This window comes from Anopheles ziemanni, chromosome 2, assembly GCF_943734765.1.
Source record: "Anopheles ziemanni chromosome 2, idAnoZiCoDA_A2_x.2, whole genome shotgun sequence".
Classification (NCBI taxonomy): domain Eukaryota; kingdom Metazoa; phylum Arthropoda; class Insecta; order Diptera; family Culicidae; genus Anopheles; species Anopheles ziemanni.
Genome location: NC_080705.1, coordinates 47316778 through 47340331, shown reverse-complemented (window position 1 = coordinate 47340331; position 23554 = coordinate 47316778). Strand labels below are relative to the sequence as shown.

General features: G+C 38.7%; 1 protein-coding gene across 1 annotated transcript in view; it reads left to right on the top strand.

Annotated features, from left to right (window-relative positions):
• Positions 1–23258, top strand: part of LOC131293685 (potassium channel subfamily K member 16) — a 73401-nt gene extending 50143 nt beyond the window's left edge. The window contains exons 3-9 of the mRNA XM_058321760.1: positions 3996–4138; positions 7547–7648; positions 14157–14287; positions 21079–21215; positions 21306–21429; positions 22954–23061; positions 23154–23258. Of these exons, the coding sequence (XP_058177743.1) occupies positions 3996–4138; positions 7547–7648; positions 14157–14287; positions 21079–21215; positions 21306–21429; positions 22954–23061; positions 23154–23258 (850 nt within the window). The remainder of the gene's footprint in view (positions 1–3995; positions 4139–7546; positions 7649–14156; positions 14288–21078; positions 21216–21305; positions 21430–22953; positions 23062–23153) is intronic.
• The last annotated feature ends 296 nt before the right edge of the window (positions 23259–23554 follow it).

Genomic DNA, 23554 nt, shown 5'->3' with positions numbered 1-23554 from the left:
ACTATATATTTATATACCTTGAAATACTTGTATAAATACCCAGGTTGCTATTCGAGCAAATATGCGGAAACTTTCGAGCAATAACGCGGAACTGGATCATAATACCCTCAATTATTTTATAGTTTTTAGTACGTTAACACGTTGGCTGCCATGTCACCCAAAAGTGGGTGACAGCAAAACTCAGTTCTAAAAAGTTTTTGCCCTATAAATAAATGAAAATGCAACATAAAAATTATAGTTATATTTTTTATCAATTCTTTGGGAAGCTAAGTTTTTGTTTAGCCTTCAAAAGTCGTTGGTTTCATAAATGTAATAAACAAATTATATTAAAAAAGATTGTACTAAAAAGGTGTGCTAAAAACGCTTGGCAGTCAACGTGTTAAGGGAAAAACTTTTGTTTTGAAAATTTATTTTTTCATTTAATTTATTTTTGCTTTGAAGTCATCAACTTGCCACAGATGTTTAGTATTTTTACTTTTTTATAAGCACGAAATATAAACGAAACAACTAAGCATATTTACTTTAGACAAAAATTACCTAACAGCTTTTTGCCTTACAAAGCATTGATTGCTATAGCAACCAGCTTGATTTGGAAAGTGTAAAGATGATGAATATGAAATACGTTGATATCGGAAATCTTCTGCATTGAAGATCCTTTCCTGGCCATTTTGGGCCAAAAAAGAAGTAAATATGTTATCAATCACGGTTGAACTGATTAAATCGTTCACATTTTATGTCATAAAACCCCAAACAACCACAAAAAAATTCAAGCAAAAGCATAATACAATTCAAACCATGGTTCAAATATTCTGCTGTGTACTCACTTTTTTGGTTCGTGTTTAGGGTACGATGGCACAATTTTGACCATATCCCGGGAACCCAAACTCGTATCGCGGACAAATTTCACCCTTCACATCTATAACCATTTATCTGTGTAGTTCATACATTTTACATAGAAGTTTTCTTCTTTTTCTTGGCGTAACGACCTCTTGGTCATGCCTGCCCGTTAGGGGCTTACGAGACTTGTTTCCCTGTTGTACGTACGCTCATGGGCCGATTTTCTAACCGGCGCTACCGCTTGGCTGTCGCGGAGAAGTTTTCTATATTTCTATATTTTCTTCTTCCTCTTCTTAATGGCACGACATCCCCTAGTGGGACAAGGCCTCTCTCCGAAGAGAGTTTGTGTGACCGACAGACGGTATATTATAGATCGGGGGTCAGCCGTTCGTAATACCGGATACTAAGATACTTAACTACTTGAATTTTTTTGAAAAGTTACATAAAAAATTGTAAAAATTAATAAACCTTCAGTCGCTTCATGCTTCAACTGGAAACATTTTATTTTTCCGTTATTTTATTCTTTATTCGTCGGGAATATTGTTCCTAGTAATTCTTGTATGTGTCTGTTCTGTTTTCATCTATTCTAAGGATTGAGTTTTTCCATAACACTCTCTTTTACTTAGCTTTTGTTGTAACTCGGATCACATACATAGTCGAATAGAAGCGTATTAATAACCGTGTTTTTGGCGCACATTTTCTGAAGAAAAGGATGTGTAACATACTTTTATTTAATATAAGATTAAGATTTTAAGACCTTAACGAAAGGCATTGTGAAAAATGCCCACAACCGAATATTAATAACGCTCCTTTTTTGTTACAAGCGTTTTAAAAATCGCGGTATTTATTCGGGCTATCTTCACAGTCGAATCAAAGAGGGCCGCTTCCCTTCGTCGCTTATATTTATACTATCTGTATCGCGATGGCCGTTTCGCGATGGCCGGCTAATTTTCAAAATGCCCATCGGGACAATCATTCGCGCATCTTGATCGGGCGAAATTTCGCCCAACCAAGGTAAGCATTAACTGCTTAACTTGGCCTCCCTTACTCTCTAAACTCTGCCTGTCACTATCTGTTATTGTTTACTTTCTCTGGTGCTACTACCGCGTGGATACCTCTAGTTTATGTTGAGTTGTCGGCCAGTGTTACTTTGTAACAGGCATAATTGCTTGAATTAAATGATTCGTGTTTCCGAATGAAACTATTCTATTTGTACATTCCACAACATTGAATTTCTACATCATTTTTGAAAAAAAAATTGAATAAATTTCTGGAAATTTCAAGTAATTAAGATTCAATGATCAAAGATACGCGTACTGAAATACAGAAAATGAAAACTCCTATCTAAAATGTTGGAGCTACACAGGTTTGGGTTATAGATGTGAAGGGTGAAATTTGTTGGTACCTCAAATTAACATACGTAATGAAATTATAAATATTATACAATATTTTAGAAAACACCCTCAAGTATCTTCACTGAAAATTTCAAATCGATCCGACGTCTAGATAAAAAGTAATTTGTCTGAAGTACAGGAAAACGGAATCTCCCATACAAAATGTATGGACTACCCGGGTAGTCCGGTTGAAGTCTACGTAGGTAACTTTGGTTGAACGGATGATGGTTAAAGAAACTTTATTTTAGGTATTTAAGAAGAAAAACTCATTCTTTCTTAGCGTGGCAGGATTGATGTGTGTTTTTATACAACATCCACTCAACGAATTCATTATAACTGAACATTTATATTGAAACGTCAACGGACGCGCAAGCGCGTGGAACGCAGAGTTGCATGATCGAAGCAACTCTGCGTCCAGGCAGGCGCGTCGGCTAGCGCGTGCCGAAAGTGACCTAGAAGATGTCAGTTTTACAGATTGTAGATAGCATTCGGAACACGACGCGTCCGCGTCCCGAATGTTATCGAACATCAGTCAAAATGGGGTCTAATTGACGTTTAACGAATTGTCATCTACCCGCGTGGGACGCGCATCGTCTAGCTAACCACCCGCCATTTTTGACGCGCGTCGCCAGCTTAAAAACATTTTATTTTAAGTATTTAAGAAGAAAAACTCATTCTTTCTTAGCGTGGCAGGTGTGATGTGTGTTTTTACAGCCGTTGCCACCTATGTTCAGCTCTAACCCACCGATAATTTAAATAGCTCGTCAACTGTTGTCTCTAAAGCAACTGGTATTGAAATAGCTCATTGACAGTTGCCTCTAACGCATCTCATTTTGTCTCTAACTCATCTGACTATGTCTCTAACGCGGGCAACCCTCTCAAGCCGAAAAATAAGGAAAAACCAAAGTAATTGTGGTTATGATACATTGTAAGACTCCAAGAACAATAAACATTATTATTTTGGTATACTTCAAAGCTATTCTTATGTATTTTTGAACAATTTTGCGTTTAATTTTTATACGTGCCTGCATACGTATCAACTATGCATTCTGGTGTTCAACCCGGTGGCATAAACGCACTATCTTAACTGTCAAGTGACATACATTAATCCAAGCAAGTACGTTTATGCCGCCAAGTTGAACACCGCAATGCAGGCTTCTTAGTTGATACGTATGCAGGCACGTATAAAAATTAAACGCAAAATTATTTAAAAATACATAAAAATAGCTTTAAAGTATACCAAAATAATAATGTTTATTGTTCTTGGAGTCTTACAATGTATCATAACCACAATTACTTTGGTTTTTTCTTATTTTTATCCTTGCCTGCGTTAGAGGCATAGTCAGATGAGTTAGAGACAAAATGAGATGCGTTAGAGACAACTGTCAGTGAGCTATTTCAATACCAGTTGCTTTAGAGAAAACAGTTGATGAGCTATTTCAAAATAACGTGCGTTAGAGACAAAATCACCCGCTTTCGAGGCAAAGTTGGCTGGCAACGGCTGTATACAACATCCACTCAACGAACTAATTATAACTGAACATTTATATTGAAACGTCAACGGACGCGCTAGCGCGTGGAACGCAGAGTTGCTTGCTCGAAGCAACTCTGCGTCCAGGCAGGCGCGTCGGCTAGCGCGTGCCGAAAGTGACCTAGAAGATGTCAGTTTGACAGATTGTAGATAACATTCGGGACACGGACGCGTCGGACGCGCACCGTCTATAATCGGCCTAACAGTTTCTAACAAACTTTATTGTATTTCAGAGTTGGAGATGAAATTCGAGCTTATCAGGAGAAAATTGTACTATGGACACGTCGAGGGTGGTCAGGTGGCGAAACGGAAAATGAATCCCCTTGGAGTTTTTCCGGGGCATTTCTTTATTCACTTACAGTTATTACCACCATAGGTAAGACATATGACACTCAAACACTATACACTGGGCCCAAAGTTAATCCGGACGCTCAAATAATGAGCATGCGTCCGACTTTGTGGTCGATTTTAGAGTACTTAGAATTGATAACAATGATTTTTGTTCATTGCATCTTCTTGGTGCACCTTCCTACGAAGTACGTGCAAAAAGAACGGTGAAAAAAATCGTACCCAAGCGGCGCTATAAACAATAGAGTGGAAAAAGTCAGAATTTTGACGGCCAATCGCAAAGTCGGACAGTTATATTTCATCGTAGTTTTGTTAGCTAAAGTAATGTGTAAGTTAGTTTCGACACTTGATATTTGTTATTATCGATGCATGCGACTCTTGGGCATCGTTAGAAGCTCTCGGATGATTCGATTCATTATATTATTGAAGTTTTTATTGAAATATTCGTCACACTACTTGGTTGGAACGAAACATCATCATTTTTCCATCATAACGATAGAAAAAGTTTTCAAAAACATAGGAAAGACTTACATTAGCAAACTAACAATTTCAGACATCATTAAAAAGTATAAAACTTCAAAAAGTATCGTAAAATCACCAAAGAACTGCTCTTTGCAGTACACAATTCAGGAGAGGGAAGGTAGAATGATTCGAAAAACCATTTGATGTAACCCATTTACTATTGTCCGTCTACTAATTCTCATCTACTACCCCTAATATTATGTAATTTTCCAACTCCTTTAGCCTACATGCACTTTCATATTATTAAGGAACGTTCAACAACTCGGACAGTTTTGGTTAAACCCTTTCCCTCGAACGCACCATATGTATCGCAATCCATCTGAGAAAAAAATGCGAATTTTTGTGTCAACTGTAAACAGGACTTGCACAAAATATCATGATTGTTTAACTTTAGCTATCTTTTCGACGTAGATTGATATAATTTGTTCCTAAAATCATTATCTTTATCGACATCAGTTCTAGCAACAGAATCGTAGTTTTCGATTTTTCGCCGATGTTAATGATTTCTTTCCCGGGGTTCTAGCATGCAGCCCATTCCGATGTAAATAGTTTCTAATAGTTAGAGCACTTAACAAACACTTTTAGTAAAGTTTCTTTTAGATCTATGGCAGTAGTAAATGGGTTGAATCGATTGGTTCTTCCTCTCCTTTCCCGAATTGTGTGCTGCAAAGAGCAGTTCTTTGGTTATTTTACGATACTTTTTGAAGTTTTATACTTTTTAACGATGTCTGAAATTGTTAGTTTGCTAATGTAAGTCTAATTTCATGTGTTTTGACATCTTTTTCCATTGTTATGATGAATAAATGATGATGTTTCGTTCCAACAAAGTAGTGTGACGCATGTTTCAATAAAAACTTCAATAATATAATAAATCGAATCATCCGAGAGCTTCTAACGATGCCCAAGAGTCGCATGCATCGATAATAACAAATATCAAGTGTCGAAACTAACTTACACACCACTTTAGCTAACAAAACTACGATGAAATATAACTGTCCGACTTTGCGATTGGCCGTCAAAATTCTGACTTTTTCCACTCTATTGTTTATAGCGCCGCTTGGGTACGATTTTTTTCACCGTTCTTTTTGCACGTACTTCGTAGGAAGGTGCACCAAGAAGATGCAATGAACAAAAATCATTGTTATCAATTCTAAGTACTCTAAAATCGACCACAAAGTCGGACGCATGCTCATTATTTGAGCGTCCGGATTAACTTTGGGCCCAGTGTATGTTGGAAACAGATTATTAATTAACATTTGAATGGTCATAATGTACTATGCTTCTAGGAATCAAATGCACTGTTTCACTGCAATGAAATAAAATATGAGATTTCAGCTGAAAGTCATAGTCGTTGCAATAGTTCTATGGGTATTTCATTAGGTACGGTCACACGAGACGAACCTTTGATGGCGAACCTTTCGCACACTATTACAAACGAATGCCAAAAAAAGGTTCGCCGAACCTTTTAGTATTCACACGTAACGAATCTTTAATGTAGTTTCATTGATAGTCGGTAAGAATAAATCAAAGGATGCATTGTAAACAAACGTTGGATCCAAACGGGATCTGTCAAAAAGATTCGCGGCAAAGGTTCGTGCTATCCAAGGTGTATAAATTAGAAGGTGAAGTCGTCCAGTGCAAAATGACATTTTTTAGGGGGGGTAACGGAAAAGGATTGGACTTTTGACATAACTCTTCTCAAATATGGCACCCCTTCCAAAGCGACACAAAGTCACCTTCTATATTTATACACTTTGCGTGCTATCCACCAAAATCGGCTAACTTTTTCTGCTCGAAAAAGGTTCGCGAACTCTGCTCGATTCACCAACACATTCAAAAAAAGTTTCATCGAGCGTCAAAATTCGAGCAGGGTTCGTCTCGTGTGACCGTACCTATTGCAACATTGCAGTGATCGAACCGGGGTGGTTAAACAACGAAATATTGCAATTGCAGTGAACCTTGCATCCATCTTCTAGATACGCAGCTTTAGATATTCAGGCTATGAACCAAGATAAATACACACTATATAAGGTAGCGGAATGTAGAGCATTTTGACGTCTACACCGCAAAAACTTGAAAAATAGCTTTTGACAGTATGCTGATACTCAAATTTGGCGGGAATCGCCCTTAGAAGATAAACAAACAACAACGCTCGAGAACCAAACAAACCGATTCTTCAATTGCTTTCGTTTTTTTCGCATGGAAAATGTTTTAGAAGCCGTCGGCCGTAGTGGGTCACCGATTTTTCGACGAAATGTATCGAAGTTTCACCTCACGTACCTTCTCTTCACTCGCATAGTTGTTTACATTCTATGCTGTTTATCACCATGCTGTCAAAAGCCACGGTCGCCATTTTCTAAAAAAAAACCTTCTAAAAAGTCACCTATTAGGTACGGTCACACGAGACGAACCCTGCTCGAATTTGGACGCTCGGCTAACCTTTTTTTGAATGTGTTAGTGAATCGAGCAGAGTTCACGAGCCTTTTTCGAGCAGAAAAGGTTCGCCGATTTTGGTGGATAGCACGAACCTTTGCCGCGAACCTTTTTGACAGTTCCGTTTGGTTTCCCCATTTGTTTACAATGCTTGCTTTGATTTATTCTTGCCAACTATCAATGAAACTACATCAAAGATTCGTTACGTGTGAACGCTAAAAGGTTCGGCGAACCTTTTTTTGGCATTCGTTTGTAATAGTGTGCGAAAGGTTCGCCATCAAAGGTTCGTCTCGTGTGACCGTACCTATTCAGTATTTAATCATCTTGCTATGAACAGTAAAGAACAATAGACAACCTTTTCTAAAATGTTCCTATAGAATACTGAACTCTTTATTTTCACCTTAGCGCTAAGTTCAATATTTTATCATTACAATTTTCGACGGATGTGTTTCCATGCTTATTAAAATAACTCATTTTTCAGGATATGGAAACATCGTTCCACGAACGGAATGGGGGAAGATAGCAACCATATTTTATACAATCATTGGAATGCCACTGTTTTTATTATATCTTTCCAATATTGGTAAGTAAGATTTGATTTTTAATTTCACTATACATTTTCTAAGATAAAAACTATTTAGGAGATGAAATATGAATAATCAGACATAAAATTCTTTTAATTTTTTTTGTAAATCCGGTTGGATTCAATGGTATATTGCTTTATTTCAATACGGCACATTGGAAATCGGAATTATAACTCGGGGTCCACACTACAGCGCGACGTCCCGTTTCAAAAGTAGCCCAGTTTCGCAGAACAATTGCGCAAGCCAAGCGCGACAGACGTAGGGGAGCATGTGGAAATATGTATCACATTGCGGCCCAAACTCGACTAAAATTTTTTGTTGAACTTTGAGGTAGTGATGCATGATATTTGTTTAGCTACATATTTTATGCATCCTGAGTGAGTTAGGCGCTTCTACATTTGAAATTCACTGAGAAAACAAACTTAAACTGACAACGACGATATTTTGCCCCGCCTTAGGAAGTATATATTTCCACATCATCTCCTACTTGTTGAAGAGCAGTTTGTAGACGATGCCTAGTGTAGAAACAGCGAAAAACGCGACGCCGCGCTAGCTCTTGTCAAATGCCAATTCGAAACGAAAACAAACCGACAGCTGGACAAAACGTAAACAAACCGAAACACAAACGCGAACAAAACGAGCAATATTCTCCACGAAATATCGGATTTTTCGTTTTACTACTTATTTCTAGCCTTCACAAATGTAATTCAGTTATGAAACTCCATTTTAATAGATATTTTTGCCAAAGTTTTTTCGGGTGCCGAAACGTAAACAAACTGCTCTTCAACACGATGACGGAGAAATATATACCTCCTACGGTGGGGCAAAATATCGTCGAAGTTTGTTTTAGGTGGTTTTCTCAGTTATTTTCAAATGTAGAAGCGCCAAACTCACTCAGGGTGCATAAAATACGTAGCTAAACAAACAACATATTACTACGTCAAAATTCAACAAAAAATTTTCGCCGAGTTTGCGTGATAAAATTGATACATATTTCCACATACTCCCCTACCTCTGTCGCGCTTTGCTTGCGCGATTCTTCTGCCGAAACTGGGCTACTTTTGAAACGGGACGTCGCGCTGTACTGTGGAACCCGTGTAAACCGCTGTTTAAACTTGCCTGGAATTCCCGGTGGCGGGAACGGGAAAAAGTAGCCCAGATTCGACAGAATATCCAGCGGGAACGAGCTTATTCGTCCGATCTGTCAAAGTGAAGCTTTGTTTACGTTTTAGTTTGTTTACATGATCTAAATTGGCGGCAGGTAAAAGTGGAATTGTGAGTCATTTTCAAATATAAAGTTTATGAATGGTGTTGTTGAGTTCCTCCTCCAAAATTTTGCGTCGAAGACTACTCGCATTTTGGTTTCTCTCCAACAACATCGGCCGCATCCATATGCGTTGCCCATACCGACGTTGTTGTAGCAAGCGAATGAAACTTTTCATGAAACGTTTCAATTAAGCAAATGCGTCCGTTCCCGCCGGGTCGTAGTTTCGCGTTTTTTAAACATAGCGGGAACGAAATCCGTTTTTTTCATATGGAGTTTCCCGTCGTCCAGCGGGATTCCCGCTGGACGGCGGGAATATTCGTGCGAATACCGCTGTGTCTAGCCGTCGCTTAAAGCAAGCCGAAAACGTCGCAAACTTGTACGCGCGAACAATTGGACAACCATGCATTGCCTATGTTAAGGAAAGGAAAGGAAGATATCCTCTTATTATCTTCCTTTCCTTTCTTTAACGTAGGCAATGCATGGCACCATTGCTTAAACCATTTTACAGGCCGGCCTCAGTTTTCGTCACCAAACGGGACTTTAACAGTGACGAAAACCGAGGCTAGCGGACTAAAGTTCCTACGTTTATAATACCTACTCAAGACTTGACTGACACAAAACAAACTTTGGTTGTGTACATTCTTTTCGTTTGAATTTTCAGTTTTTGATATGAAGGTGTTCTTCAAACTATAACAAAGTTTGGTTGTGTGTCATCAAATCAATTGCCATAAAACGTTTTATATTCCGTTTGACTTCTTTGGTTTCCATGCCGTGTAGGTTTACAATAATACATTCAGTGCTTCAATTGAAATACATTTCTGATTGAGCAAAGTGATCTGAAGCGGAAAACCTGAACCATTCGTTCATGAGTTCATGTTCGGATCTTCTGTCATACAAAATGCATTGAATCGTATGAGTAAAGAACAAAACACGCTGCTATAAACCACCTTCGAACGATTTGTCAAACGAATAAACCGAGGTCGACGAAAACCGGGGCCAGCCTGTGTTTGCTTCTCTTTTTGCGAGAGATTTTTTTACACCTTAAGCTGGTGTCAGTGCTTTACCGCGTCAGGTAAAATCCCAAATGAAGCCCCCCCAGCCTAAATCACTGTCGTGGCTACACCATTTGTGAGCGGATGTACCTAAAAGGTATGCAATGGGTGAAACAAATGCTGTTGTGTGAACCGTTCGAATTGAATATCTTGTTAAATTAAAGATTACCGGATGTTATACCGGACATGATATACTAGATGAACTCCCTCAAGCAAAACTTGCATGAGTGTATGAAAATTCGGCTACGCAATCAACCTAGGGGTGCGGTATTATTTCACAAATTTATAACAAACTCCCTTTTTCGATAAACCTAGCGCAGTCCGCTCGTTGCGCTCGCTGCGGGCGCGCCACCGTTTCAAACTCATTTCTTCAGCCCAAATCATTAATTCACGATGTCCATCTTGCCCAGTTTAACCGATTAGTTCAAATCATTACAGCTTCCAACGGAAATTCAACGGTTCAAATATTCAAACTGAATTGATGTGCCCCCTATTGTAAAACTTTCAGGTGCAAAAAATAACGCCGATGCGGCCTCATTCGGGATTTTACCCATAATCTTATTGTAAACTTTGTTTACCTATGAGATCGTGGGATGGCTAGTTAATCACTAGCGCAGATGACAATTACTCCGATCCTATATCGCGAGGATCACGAAGGATAGTACTAGTAGTAGTAGTAGTAGTAGTAGTAGTAGTAGTAGTAGTAGTAGTAGTAGTAGTCATCGTAGTAGTAGTAGTAGTAGTAGTAGTAGTAGTGATTCATGATTGACAGTTGTCAGTTGTTTTGGTTGGACGCTTTCTTATCTGCTCGCGTGAAATTGTATTTTTACCATACCAATTTTTCTCCTCGAAACGCTACGAACCGTTCAAACGTTATACAAGCAGTTGTGTTCCCTCGTGGCACTGTAAAGCTCAGCTAGTTTTCGCGATACACGGTGCAAAAGCAACTTTAACTTGCAATGTCGTCCTGCTCGTGCTGCAATAAAGCGATCCAGGCTGCCCCAATCCTCTGCGCTGGGTACTGTGGCCTAGCGTTCCATAGTGAATGCACTGGAGTGCCATCAAAGTGCCTTGAAGAACTTTCTAGCGGCAGTGGTTTGTTGTGGATGTGCTGTGATTGCATTGAATTCCGCAACAATGGTAAAATTGGGCTCGTTGCTGAACTGCAGATGCTGCTCCAGAAGATGATGGACGGCGTCTCGGAGTCTTTAATGGCAGCTTTCTCTAAGCTGAGAGACGAGGTGCTCTCTCTCAAAACACCTCGATCTCCCCGTGCTTACGCGGATGTAACCAACGCCTCTCCGACACCGAATCTCACCACTCACTCGACTCATCGACTCATCGATCACCACTTACCTACACAACCAGCTACACACCTTATCTCATCAGTTCAACACGCACGCGATTTGTCGGGGACACTTCCACCACTATGCAAAGGAGCCGATATTATCCGGGGAAACGTCGATCCACAATTAATCGCACCAAACCGCACTTGGCTGTTTATGTCGCGATTTGCGCCCACCGTCACTGAGGATAATGTCGCTGATATGATTGCCTCACGCCTGACTTTGAGGAAGGAAGAGATTTTCGTGCGCAAGCTGGTTAAGCGTGACGTGGATTTAAGCTCGCTGCACTTCATCTCCTTCAAGGTCGCTGTGCCTGCTGAAAAGCGTGCGGCCGCACTATCACCAACATCCTGGCCGTCCAACCTCGTTTTTCGAGAGTTCTTATCTACACCCCGCCCCGCACCGACTACTACCGAATGCCCTATGGCTTCGGCACCGCCCGTTTCTACCATCATTTCACCAACGCACCCGATTCCTGTGGACGCTTCTCCGGTTTTCGATGCTGCTGTTAGGCCTGCCGTGTCTACCGCCGTTCCCGCGGCGGCCTCCGTTGCTGCTGCGACCGCCCCGGACGTTGCAGTTGTTCCTGCCGGGGCCTCCACCGTTCCAGCAGCAGCTCCCAGGGCATCGACTATGTCGGCTGTTGCCTCAACCAGCGGCACTCCTCGACTTAATCATCGGACTCCCCCGGAAAGCCTGGCAGCACCAAAGAAGAGGACCCGTGGAGATCACGCCCGACATCAATCGTCGAGTTCCCTTCCTGCTCCCGTCGATTCCGAATAGCATCAATCCTCATCTTTCTGCTACCTGGATATTTATTATCAGAATGTTCGTGGCCTACGAACAAAGTCCGATATTATGTTTCTCGCTTCATGTGAATCCGATGCCGATATCATTGTCCTCGCCGAAACCTGGCTGGATGCTAGCTTACCGTCCTCACTCTTTTTTACTTCAAACTTTAATGTTTATCGTTGCGACCGTTCCTGCCTTAATAGCACCCGTTCCCGTGGGGGTGGTGTTCTGATTGCATGCAACTCTCGTTTGTCTTCCTATCAAATTCCATCGAATTTTTCGGGAATTGAGAGCTTGTGGATTTGTATAAATTTGGAGCATACTCGCGTGTATCTTGGGGCTTTCTATGTCCCTCCCTCGCATAATTCGGATCCGGCTACCACTCTTGCGATTCGTGATGAAATTTGCATGGTCTCTGATCGGCTCAAACCAAGTGACTTTCTGTTTGTTATTGGTGATTTCAACCAACCCCTGGTTACTTGGACCAGGGCAACCTCTTCTCCTCCGGGATGTGTTTCTTCTTTCTGGCACTACCTTCCTTCGTCGCTGGCTCCATCAAGTTCCGGTTTTTTGGATGGATTGGCCTTCAATGGATTATTCCAATTAAATGGCATTCCCAATGCCATGGGCCGGGTGCTTGATCTAGTCCTTGGTAACTCGGTAGCGGCCGCCGCGTGCTCTCCGGTGTCTCCTGGCATTAACCCTTTAGTGCCCATTGACTGTCATCATCCTCCTTTGAGCTTTGAGATCAAGATTTCTTCAACTGTACCTCGTACACTTCCTGGCACTGTTCCTCATCATCTTAATTTTAGCCGAGTAGATTATAATAAGCTTAGGGTTATCCTCTCTCGTCATGATTGGTCCTTCCTCTATGAATGTGATAATGTTAATGATGCTGTTGAATTCTTTTCTGCTTCTGTGTCCTCTGCCTTATCATCCTGCTGTCCTCCTTATCGTCCCCCTCCTAACCCTCCTTGGTCGGATAGAAGGTTGAAGGTCCTTAAAAAGGACAAAGCTAGGTGCCGTCGTGCTTACTGGCGTTGCGACTCTCATTTCAACAAGTGCCGCTATAAGCTGGCTTCGTCCGCTTTCCGAATCTATAATCGCGCGCGTTATCGTATCTATAATGCCAGATTGCAGTTACGTTTTCACACAAACCCTCGGTCCTTCTGGCGCTATGTAAACTCCCGCCGTGGTGGTCAATCCATCCCTGCCCAATTGTCACTTGGGTCCCGCAGCGCTAACTCGCCCCAAGGCATAGCGGCTTTATTCGCTGAACATTTTGCGGCCATGTTCTTGGACCCAATATCCGATCCTCTCGATCTTGCTCGGGGACTGTCTTTTACCCCGTCGAATGTTATCCATGTTCCTCCTATTGTTGTGAATAGTGAAATTGTTGAGGGAGCTCTTGCCAAACTAAATCCGTCGAACTCTCCAGGACCCGATGGCATTCCGGCCTCGGTCCTTATCAAGTGTCGATCGATTCTTGCTCCACTGCTCGCTTCAATTTTTGGACTCAGCCTCTCTACCAGTACTTTCCCTGCTTTGTGGAAAACCAGCTGGCTGTCTCCTGTGTTCAAGAAGGGCGATCGCAGTGTGATATCAAATTACCGTGGCGTCTCCTTACTCTGTGCTTGTGCGAAAGTATTCGAATCTGTTGTCCACCCTTGTGTGTTGTTTCATACTCGTTCGTGGATCAGTATTCATCAGCATGGTTTCATGCCTGGACGATCCACAACGACGAACCTTGTGCTTTTCGTCTCTTTCAAGGCGCCCCAAGGAACCATCTCGGTTTAGTGTTGGAAAAATTAGAAACGAAAGAGCCAACAAGGCTCAAAGTTTCTTTAAAACGTATAAACAACTACAACATTAGTTGGAAATAGTGAAAAAAGTGATTTCATTTCGGAACGCCGCTTAGTACGGTTTTGAGATAATACATAGTAAATTTGCAAAAAATTGTCAAACGAAACTTTTCCAACACTTGTTGTCTAAATGTTCGTCGTATGCTAAATCATTAATACTATAGAATCATTTTTTCTTTTATTTCCAGGCGATATTTTAGCGAAATCTTTCAAATGGATTTATGCCAAATTTTGTCTCTGTCGCGTATGTCCAGGAGTTGCAAGAAGGCGCGCAATGCGTGCAAGACGAAGAGCACGCACAGAGGAACGTGACTGTTCGGTAAATATACCCACTCGGGATTCAACCTGTTTCTACAAATTTATAATTATGTGTATGAATAACAAACTGTTTGTTACTGTTTTCTTAACCGTTAACCTGTTCAACCGCCTTCCCGTGTAGTGTTTTAAATTTTATTTTCAAATCACCCCACACAACACATATGCATGTAAATCGAATATCAACTTGAAATAATCGTACCTCTATGCAATATGATTGAATCGTAAATGATGCTAAAATAATGCCTATACGTACAAAAGTGGAGGCGCTAACCGTACATTGTTCAAAATGTATATGTTTAGTCGTATATTTTCTAAGTCGGCATCATATACGACTTACAATATACATCAGCCGTACATTGCTCGTATATCTATACGTATGCATAAAGAAAATCGTATTACATTCTTAATCGGCATCATATGCAACAAAGAATATACATTGCTCGTATATTGTCCATGCATAATGCGATTCCGATTCGAAATATACTAATATGAGATTCAATTTATTCAACTTAATACGACTTCGTGTTGTGTGGGACTTTTGATTGGATTGTCGTAACGACATGAAACTTTTAGAATGCATAGAAAAACACATTTCCTATCATTTTCCCAAAAAAAAACAATGTTTCAAAGGAATTTGAATAATTTTTAATTGCATTTTTTGGTTGATATTTGTTCAACCGGACTACCCGAGTAGTTCATACATTTTGTATGGGAGATTCCATTTTCCTGCCCTTCAGAGCAAATATCTTTTTATTGAGACGTCGGATCGATATGAAATTTTCACTGAAGATACTTAAAGGTGTTTTCCACAATCTCTATATCTATAAAATGAATGTTTGCTTGTTCGTGATGCCAATACTCAAAATCGGCTGGAGCAATCTTGATGACGTCTTTGTATGATTCGTTGCGTTTTACCCAAGGAAGGTTTAGAAAAAAAGAGAATTTGAAAATTCCCAAGGAAAAGCCGAAAAATGAGAAAATTCGGTAAAAACGGATTTTTCCACATGAAAAATAAAATTTACCTTCTCTAACGAAAACTTGAAAACGGTTAACGGATGGACTTATCCCAACGAAGTCTTCTGATGATTTTTTTTTTTTTTTTTCCCAATAACAACAATGAAAAGTTAAAAAATTCCCTAGGAAAAGCCAGCAAACTAGGAAGCTCTGTAAAGGCTTTTTTACGAAAAAAAAATGTAATCTTATAAAATGAGTGTTTGTTTGTTTTTAACGCTAAAATTAAAAATCGGCTGAGCCAATCTTGACGATGTAATCGGAATATTTGTTCGGTTTTATTCATGGAAGGTTTAAAGAAAAGAAAACTTTTAAATTCCCTAAGGAAAATTCGAAAAATAGAAATTTGTAAAAATAGCATTTTCCATACAATAAAATCACAAATCAAATAAAATACAATAAAATCACGATTTATAACTAAAACTAAGAAGCCGCTTGGCCTGTCTTAACGAAGTTTTCGGATGATTTTTTCTTCCTTACTCATAGCGATTAAAGTTGTGACAAACCACTAGTCAGAATTCACAGATAATCGAATTATTTCATCTCGGTAATCAACAAGCGATCGCCTAGATCATGTATATTTGGTTCTGATAGGTGTTGAATGTATTTTGTTGAGTGGCAGAAAAGAGCTTGGTTGCTAAACTCATATGAATACTGAGTATTTAAGTTCAGACAAATCTATCAAACAAGTTTGCAAGTTGTTTGTGCATTTCACAGTTTTTTTTTATTTTAATTTTCAGTTTATTTGAAGAATGGTTGAAGAATTCACAGCAGGCAAAAAAACAAGAAACAAGATTTTAACTTGCAGCAGCGATTCTGTTCCGAGATTATTATTGATTCGCAGTTACTTCGAATATAATTTAAATGCATCAGAGAAATGATTATGCAAAAGCAAGGATGCCCGAAACATGAACATAGAGATGTGTTTTCATTTTGCTTTAGAACAAGTAGTATGTGCAGTTACAATTGCTGAAACATGATAATCACTGGAATCTATGAACGAACTGCAATAACTTAAGTGTCTATACTTAATAGAAAGATTATTTGGTAAAAGAGTAAATGAATTCCCGGGCTAGATTACACTATGGGGAACTTGTATGGAACAAGCGGACATTACTAGATTTAACGAGAATCGGTGGACATTTCGCGGTGTTTTGTTATTGTAGGCACGTGTCTTATTCAAAGCCATCATTGTAACCATTCTACAAGCTTTTAGCTTGTGTAAATAATTAATTATTCGATTTTTATCATATTTGAGCGCCCGAAGGTATGCAATGTACAGTACACATAGTTTTGATACAAAGAAATCTGTGATTTTTTAAATGTATAATCACCTGCAATTTTCAAAACTCTTTATAAAAACAAATTACAAATGTGTATTACAAAACATAAAAATCACATTTATTAATTCAATTCAATTTCCTTGGTCATTTAAGCTTATTTTAATATGATCTACTTTATTTATTACATGGTCAATTAACATATCTTCATTTTCTTTGTCCACTATGGTAAAAAAAGGTCTGTGACGATGGCTGGAAAGCAAAGCTTTTTCGTATTATGTTGTCTATAGCCTAAAGAAATCCAACTTAGAATTGGATCACTACTGTGTATAGCCCGCATAAAGGTATCTTCTAAGTTATTCTCCCTAGACGATATTCTTGCATGTGCTGCCCTATCTGACCAGAAACATTTATGACGCGCTTCTAATGCTTCTTCTCCTAAACACCCAAGTGGAATAAGGGTCTGCAATATAATATCCCGGGCGTGTGCCAACACTTTATGTACTGTGGCCGGTATTTTAAACCAACTATATAGTGACAAAAATTTACGATAAGTATCTTTGCAATACGAGTCAAATTTGTCAGTATTTATAACTTTCTGGCTGCTTATGGTTATCAATATATTCCTAAACCTTTCTATCACATCTTTATCGACATTAAGAATAGTACTAGCAAGTGCAGGGTCGAAAAATATTCGACGACAAACATTCCCTGAGGTGCTTGTTCCTGACGATCCTGCTCGAGGTTGGTCAAGTCTCACACCGAATGCATCGTAGAGGTTTTGTCGAATTATTTTTTTCTGCGCTTCATATTCTGCGATGTACTCATGAGTAATCCTCCATTTCTTAAATGGTACTCTTTAGGAAATATTTAATAAACACTGAAGAAACCGCAACCAGCAATGTAGTGGGGATATGCCATGCAATAATTCGGAAGGTAGTGGGGTAAATCCTGTTTCAAGCAAAGTTAGATCACTTATCTGAACAGGAGTTGCACCACAAATAGGACAACGCATGCCTTGTTGTTCCGTGATCATTGATAAAAAAAATGATTACACATAGCTTGACAGCTATGATAACCGACTGATAAGCGTGTTTACATAGTAGAATAAAGAACTTGACTGTTTAGATCATTTTGTTTTCAAATCGTTTTCATTGTTTTTTCATAGAGACCAGGAACGATTAGCAGAGTGTTTTTTTTCGAAATTACGGTTGGGGTTGATCCGGGTCCATGCCGGCGGTGAAACTTTGCTAAATACTTTAAAAATAGTAAAACTATGTTTCTAAACGCTAATTAGACCAGAACACATCGAAACATTTTTTTGCTGCATTATCAAAGTTGAAAAAGCGTATTTTTTCCATAATGCCACACAGTTTTACTTAGCAAAAGTGAGTAAGACATGGTAAATGTACATATTAAATATTTTTTATGAAAGCTTAACATATTACCTTTCCAACGATGTATAAAACATCATGGTCATAGTTTAAATACTTGTAAAACGATTGCCATCAAGCAAGCAATAAAAGTTCGCTAGCGCGGACCATTTTTTATCACTTTTATGACTTTGACAGATTATTTCTCGAAATCTACTAGTCCTAAAAGGCTAATAATTTGGATTGGTCTTAGTTAACTTGTCTACTGCAAGGAAATGTAACTGAATTTATCATACTCTCCATCGCTTAATGTCCGCCTTTTCCCCATAGTGGATTATCCTCTTCCTACTGGTTCACATTAAGCGCCTGAAGCTATGCAAAGCGCGACGCATGCATACTTTTCAAATATTTGGTCGCTAACGGTTCGCTTAAAAGAACATAACGGTTTAAACTAATCACGCAGTGGAGGTTGAATGCGGGATAATATACTTTTACATGTTAAGTTACTGTAAGTTATTAGTAACTAAATTTTAACACACATGATGGACAGCATGAAACAATGAGTTTAGCCGAAGAAATGATTTGGAAACGACGGCGCGCCCGCAGCGAGCGCAGCGAGCGGACTGCGCTAGGTCTACCGAAAAAGAGAGTTTGTATAGTTTTGAGATATAGAGGGCCAGTGGGCCCCCCTCATACCGCACCGCTAGGTTGATTGCGTAGCCGAAATTAACGGTACACACTACGATTCAAATACTCGTAGGTTGAATTTAACGAACTAATGTATCACCAATTGCATACATTCAGTTTAAACGTCCACAAGAGGTGTAGCCACGATCGAAAACATGGCGGCCGGGGCCTCATTTACTCTTTTACCGATTTTTTCGATGTGTCAGTCATAAAAAGTCACGTTGATTTTGGGATAGGTATAAAAATGACATCACCGAAGATATTTCACATCGTTTTTGCAAGGAAAATTTTGAATCAAAAACTGAATGACCTACAATAAAGCATTGTGTTGATTGAAAATGTGACTTTGCATATGAGTAGCATTGCTACCCACTATTTGCCAATTCGCTTCAACTAAAAATGATTTATCACAAATTGTTATGTGAACTATGCCCCGTAGCATCGAAACTACCATTGGTTGAGTGAACGTACAATTTTAGCTGCTTAAGAAATTTATGCTAATGACTCCAACTGGACTATTGCGCTCATATAAATTGATTAATCGAATTGAAAATGGAAACGAAGCCATGAATCGTTCACTGGAAATTTTTGGATTTTATTGTTTTAATGACGGTCAGTTTGTATATGTGATATTTATGATTATGATCAGCAATAATTTTCTGATAATAAACTAAAATTGGTTCAATTGTATCGACTAGCGTCAAACATATGATTAAAAGTTTATAAACACGTAAGACATTTTTTCGAAGCAGGTACACTCGAAATAAACGACGCAAAGCAGTACAAATTCCATCCGCTAAAAAAATGAGTATGAAACGGTGGAGCACCCACAGCGAGTAGACGCTACGGCTACTGAGAAAGGGAGTTTGTTATACATTTGTGAAATAAGGGGAGCCCGGGTTGGAAATAAATTTCTGAAAACTTCAAGTAATTCAGTTTCAAAGATCAAAGATATGGGTAAAATCCCAAATGAAGTCTCCCCAGCCGAAATCGCTGTCGTGGCTACACCATTTGTTAGCGGATGTACCTACAAGGTATGCAATGGGTGAAACAAATGCCGTTATGTGAACCGTTTGAATTGAATGTGTGAATTTTTATCCTGGAAATGATGTACAACATGAACTCCCTCATGCATTACTTGCATGAGTTTATGAAAATTCGGCTACGCAATCAACCTTATTTCACAATTTTTTAACAAACTCCCTTTTTCGGTAGACCTAGCGCAGTCCGCTCGCTGCGCTCGCTGCGGGGGCGCCGCCGTTTCAAACTCATTTCTTCAGTCCAACTCATTGGTTTATTATGTCCATCTTGCCCAGTTTAACCGATTACAGTAGATATCCGACATACGCGGTACTCGACATACGCGGATTCGGAGATACGCGGTTTTCAAAATTGGACAGTTGGATTGGGTTTATAACATCGATGTTAATTCTTGAGATGTACAACCACACGAATAAATATGTAAATTACACATTTACATAACTTACGCATTTTATTTCGTTTATTGCAATTTTTGTTGTTTGAATACGCTTGCATTCCATTCATATTAATAGACAAAGTAAAATTTTGAATATTCTATGATACATGTACACAAGACCTCGATATCTTAACTCCTAGTATAACCTATGTGTCAAGCAATATTCGAGATACGCGGATTTCTCTGGTTCCCATTATCCGCGTAAGTCGGATACTGACTGTAGTTCAAATCATTACAGCTTCTAACGGAAATTCAACGGTTGAAATATTCAAACTGAATTGATGTGCCACCTATTGCATAACTTTCAGGCGCAAACGTGGAAAAAATGACGACGATGCGACAACTAGGGGGCCTCATTTGGGATTTTGCCAATTAATGTACTTAATGAGTTTTAAAAATTATAAAATTATATAATTTTTTGGAAAACACCCTCAAGTATCTTCATAAAAAATTTCAAATCGATCCGACATCTCAATAAAAATATATTTACTCTGAAGTACAGGAAAACGGAATCTCTCATACAAAATGAATGGACTACCCGTTTGAACGTTAACGTTTGTAACTTTGGTTGACAAGGTGTAGGTTAAACAAATCAACTAAAACTTGAAATAAGCTTACAACTTACCGTCATAACTTTTTTACGACGTCTACAAAAAGTATTTTATGTTTTCCTTTCATTTATGTTATGCCATATTTTTATATGTCATCAATAAGGTTTTGGATAAACACAAACTTGAATTTTTATTATTTACAAATTATATAATTTTTTTGTAATGTATTACATTACAAAGTGTCATGATACATTTTTGTGTTCGAACATGTTGTGCTAAGAACTAATGAATATTCTAATTAAATTAGATGCTACAAATCTGTATTCCATTTGCATGCGAAAATAATTTAAACAAATAATTTACTTCAATATTTACTTTCGTCCTTCTTTCTCTTGGGTGCTTTGTTATGATAGGTGGATATTGGAGACAACGGATTTGAAACCAACACAGTTACCACATCCAACGTCGATGAAGATATTGAAGAGGAAATCACTGCCGAAACGAATACCGTCACCGTTCCAATAACCATTTGCATAATGATAATGATAGGGTAAGCTTCTTACACCTTCCACATACTATTTCAATTGTGTTTGGAGCGCTTAGATATGTTGCAAGAATTAATTTAAACTTCTATTTTAAGGTACATTTTTTTCGGGGCCAGTCTGTTTGCTGATTGGGAAAATTGGGATTTGCTGGACGGAAGTTATTTCTGTTTTATATCACTAAGCAGCATAGGTTTTGGTGACATTGTTCCCGGCTTGTCGGTAAGGTGGTACTTATGAAAAATCAGTACATACAATTTAGGTTCAAAATTGTACAAATACAAACATAGTTTTGCTCATTACTTTTGACAAAAAAGAATGAAACCATAATCTGTGAAATCTGCTGTGCATGGAGTATTTTTTAAATTTTCGTATATACTAACCACCTTAATGCGTAACTTAAGTTCAAGGTATGCTTAAACGCTAAACATTGAATTTTAAAACAAAAAACTGAATTGCTTAGGTGTGGTGCATGATTCGGTACAAACAATTTCGCCCAGTTCGGTGAGATTTTAACATTTTGTGCACTCTTTTTACTATTTTGGGCATGTTTCTAACTCCACCTCTTTTCAACTAGTAACTGTCTTATCCTGAATCTCAAATTAGTACTACGTCGCCTTGTTAATTCGTATTTCTCCATTGAACCCGGATTACCACCGCATTCAAGATTGCTTATCGATTCTTGTCCCAACAAATGCTTCCGCTGAACACAGATGAATTCAAATCACTTGCGGTACATCAAGCAACATTGTAGCATATTGGTTCAAAATTCAACATGAAGAATTCCAAGCTCGCGCTTGTGCCGCTTTCTTCTTCCCCACGGGGCCGACGTAGCGCTTAACGTGTTAAATGATGGTCAATGTGCATATGCATTATTAGTGATAGTGATCAACAATTAATTACTAAATATAAGCAAAAATTTGGTTTAATATCACCGATTAGTGTCAAGTATATGAATAAAATTGGTGGTCCGCGACAGCCGAGCGGTAGCGCCGGTTAGAAAATCGGCCCATGAGCGCCGGGGCTCACCACCTCGACGGCGTGGGTTCGAATCCCAACCGGGACCCTCCCCTGTACGAGAGGACTGACTATACAACAGGGAAACAAGTCTCGTAAGCCCTTAACGGGCAGGTATGACCAAGAGATCGTTACGCCAAGAAGAAGAAGAAAATATGAATAAAAGTTTACAAACACGTAAGAACGTGTTTTCGAAGCAGGTACACTGGAAACAAACGACGCGCAACGAAAGTAGAAACAAACGTGCGGGCAAAGCAGCACAAATTCCATCCGCTTGCCCTTAGCATTGTAGATGGTGATCGAACTGAGAGCAATCTTGATGTAATGCGAATAACGATAAAGACGAAAAACTGATCCATAAACACATATGTCATTTAATATACATTATTTTTAGTACGTTTAAGAAAAATCTTTTGTTTTGAAAATTTTTTTTTTCATTTAATTTTTTATACACTACATCTAAGTTTCTTTCTGCGCGTATCCATAGCGTCGGAAAACAAAAGTGAGAAGCCTCCAATTGTTTTGCTTGTGTTTCTGCTAATCAGCATGGTGTGGAATGTTAACTTGTAACAACTAAAACTGTATTTTCTACTACCATGCAGAGCATATTATCGTCGTGAAACACTCCATTCTCCATCCACCATTTAAATGAATTCTAATCCGAATGTAGTCGGAGTTTGAAGACCTATTTTAATATTCTGCTTATATTCTACTATGTTCTACTCATAGCTACGAACTAATAAAAGTGAGACCAAGATGGAAATCAGCTTTATACTGTGTGCAGTATATCTACTGCTCGGGATGGCATTGATTGCTATGTGTTTTAATCTAATGCAAGTAAGTAACGCTGTAAACTGTACACGAGTACAAACTGAAGTCTGTTTATGAAACTCCAAACCCTCTTTAATTGAATAACATTTTCATTACAGGAGCAGGTCATCTACAAAATACGATCCTTGAAAAAATGTGTCAGAGGATGCTTTCAATGTGCTAAACCAGTGCCAGTGCCGACTGATGAATCTGAAAGCCAGTAGATTAAATAATTTTAGACCTAAGCTGTTTAAACTATCAAAGACAATGAAAAACTTGGTTAATCGTACCATGTTAAGACACTTTTTATGTCAATCGTACAGTTAGATGTGTAATCTATACATTTGTGAAAAATATGTGAACATTCCGTTATTCTTTAAACACAAAATTAAAAATTATGTAATTTTAATACAATATTATGAATTCCATAATCATTCTACCTAAGCACAGCGATATTACATCTTCAAACCACATCAAACATTTTTTTTTTTTCAGAAAAACAGATGTCGGTGTCGTTTTC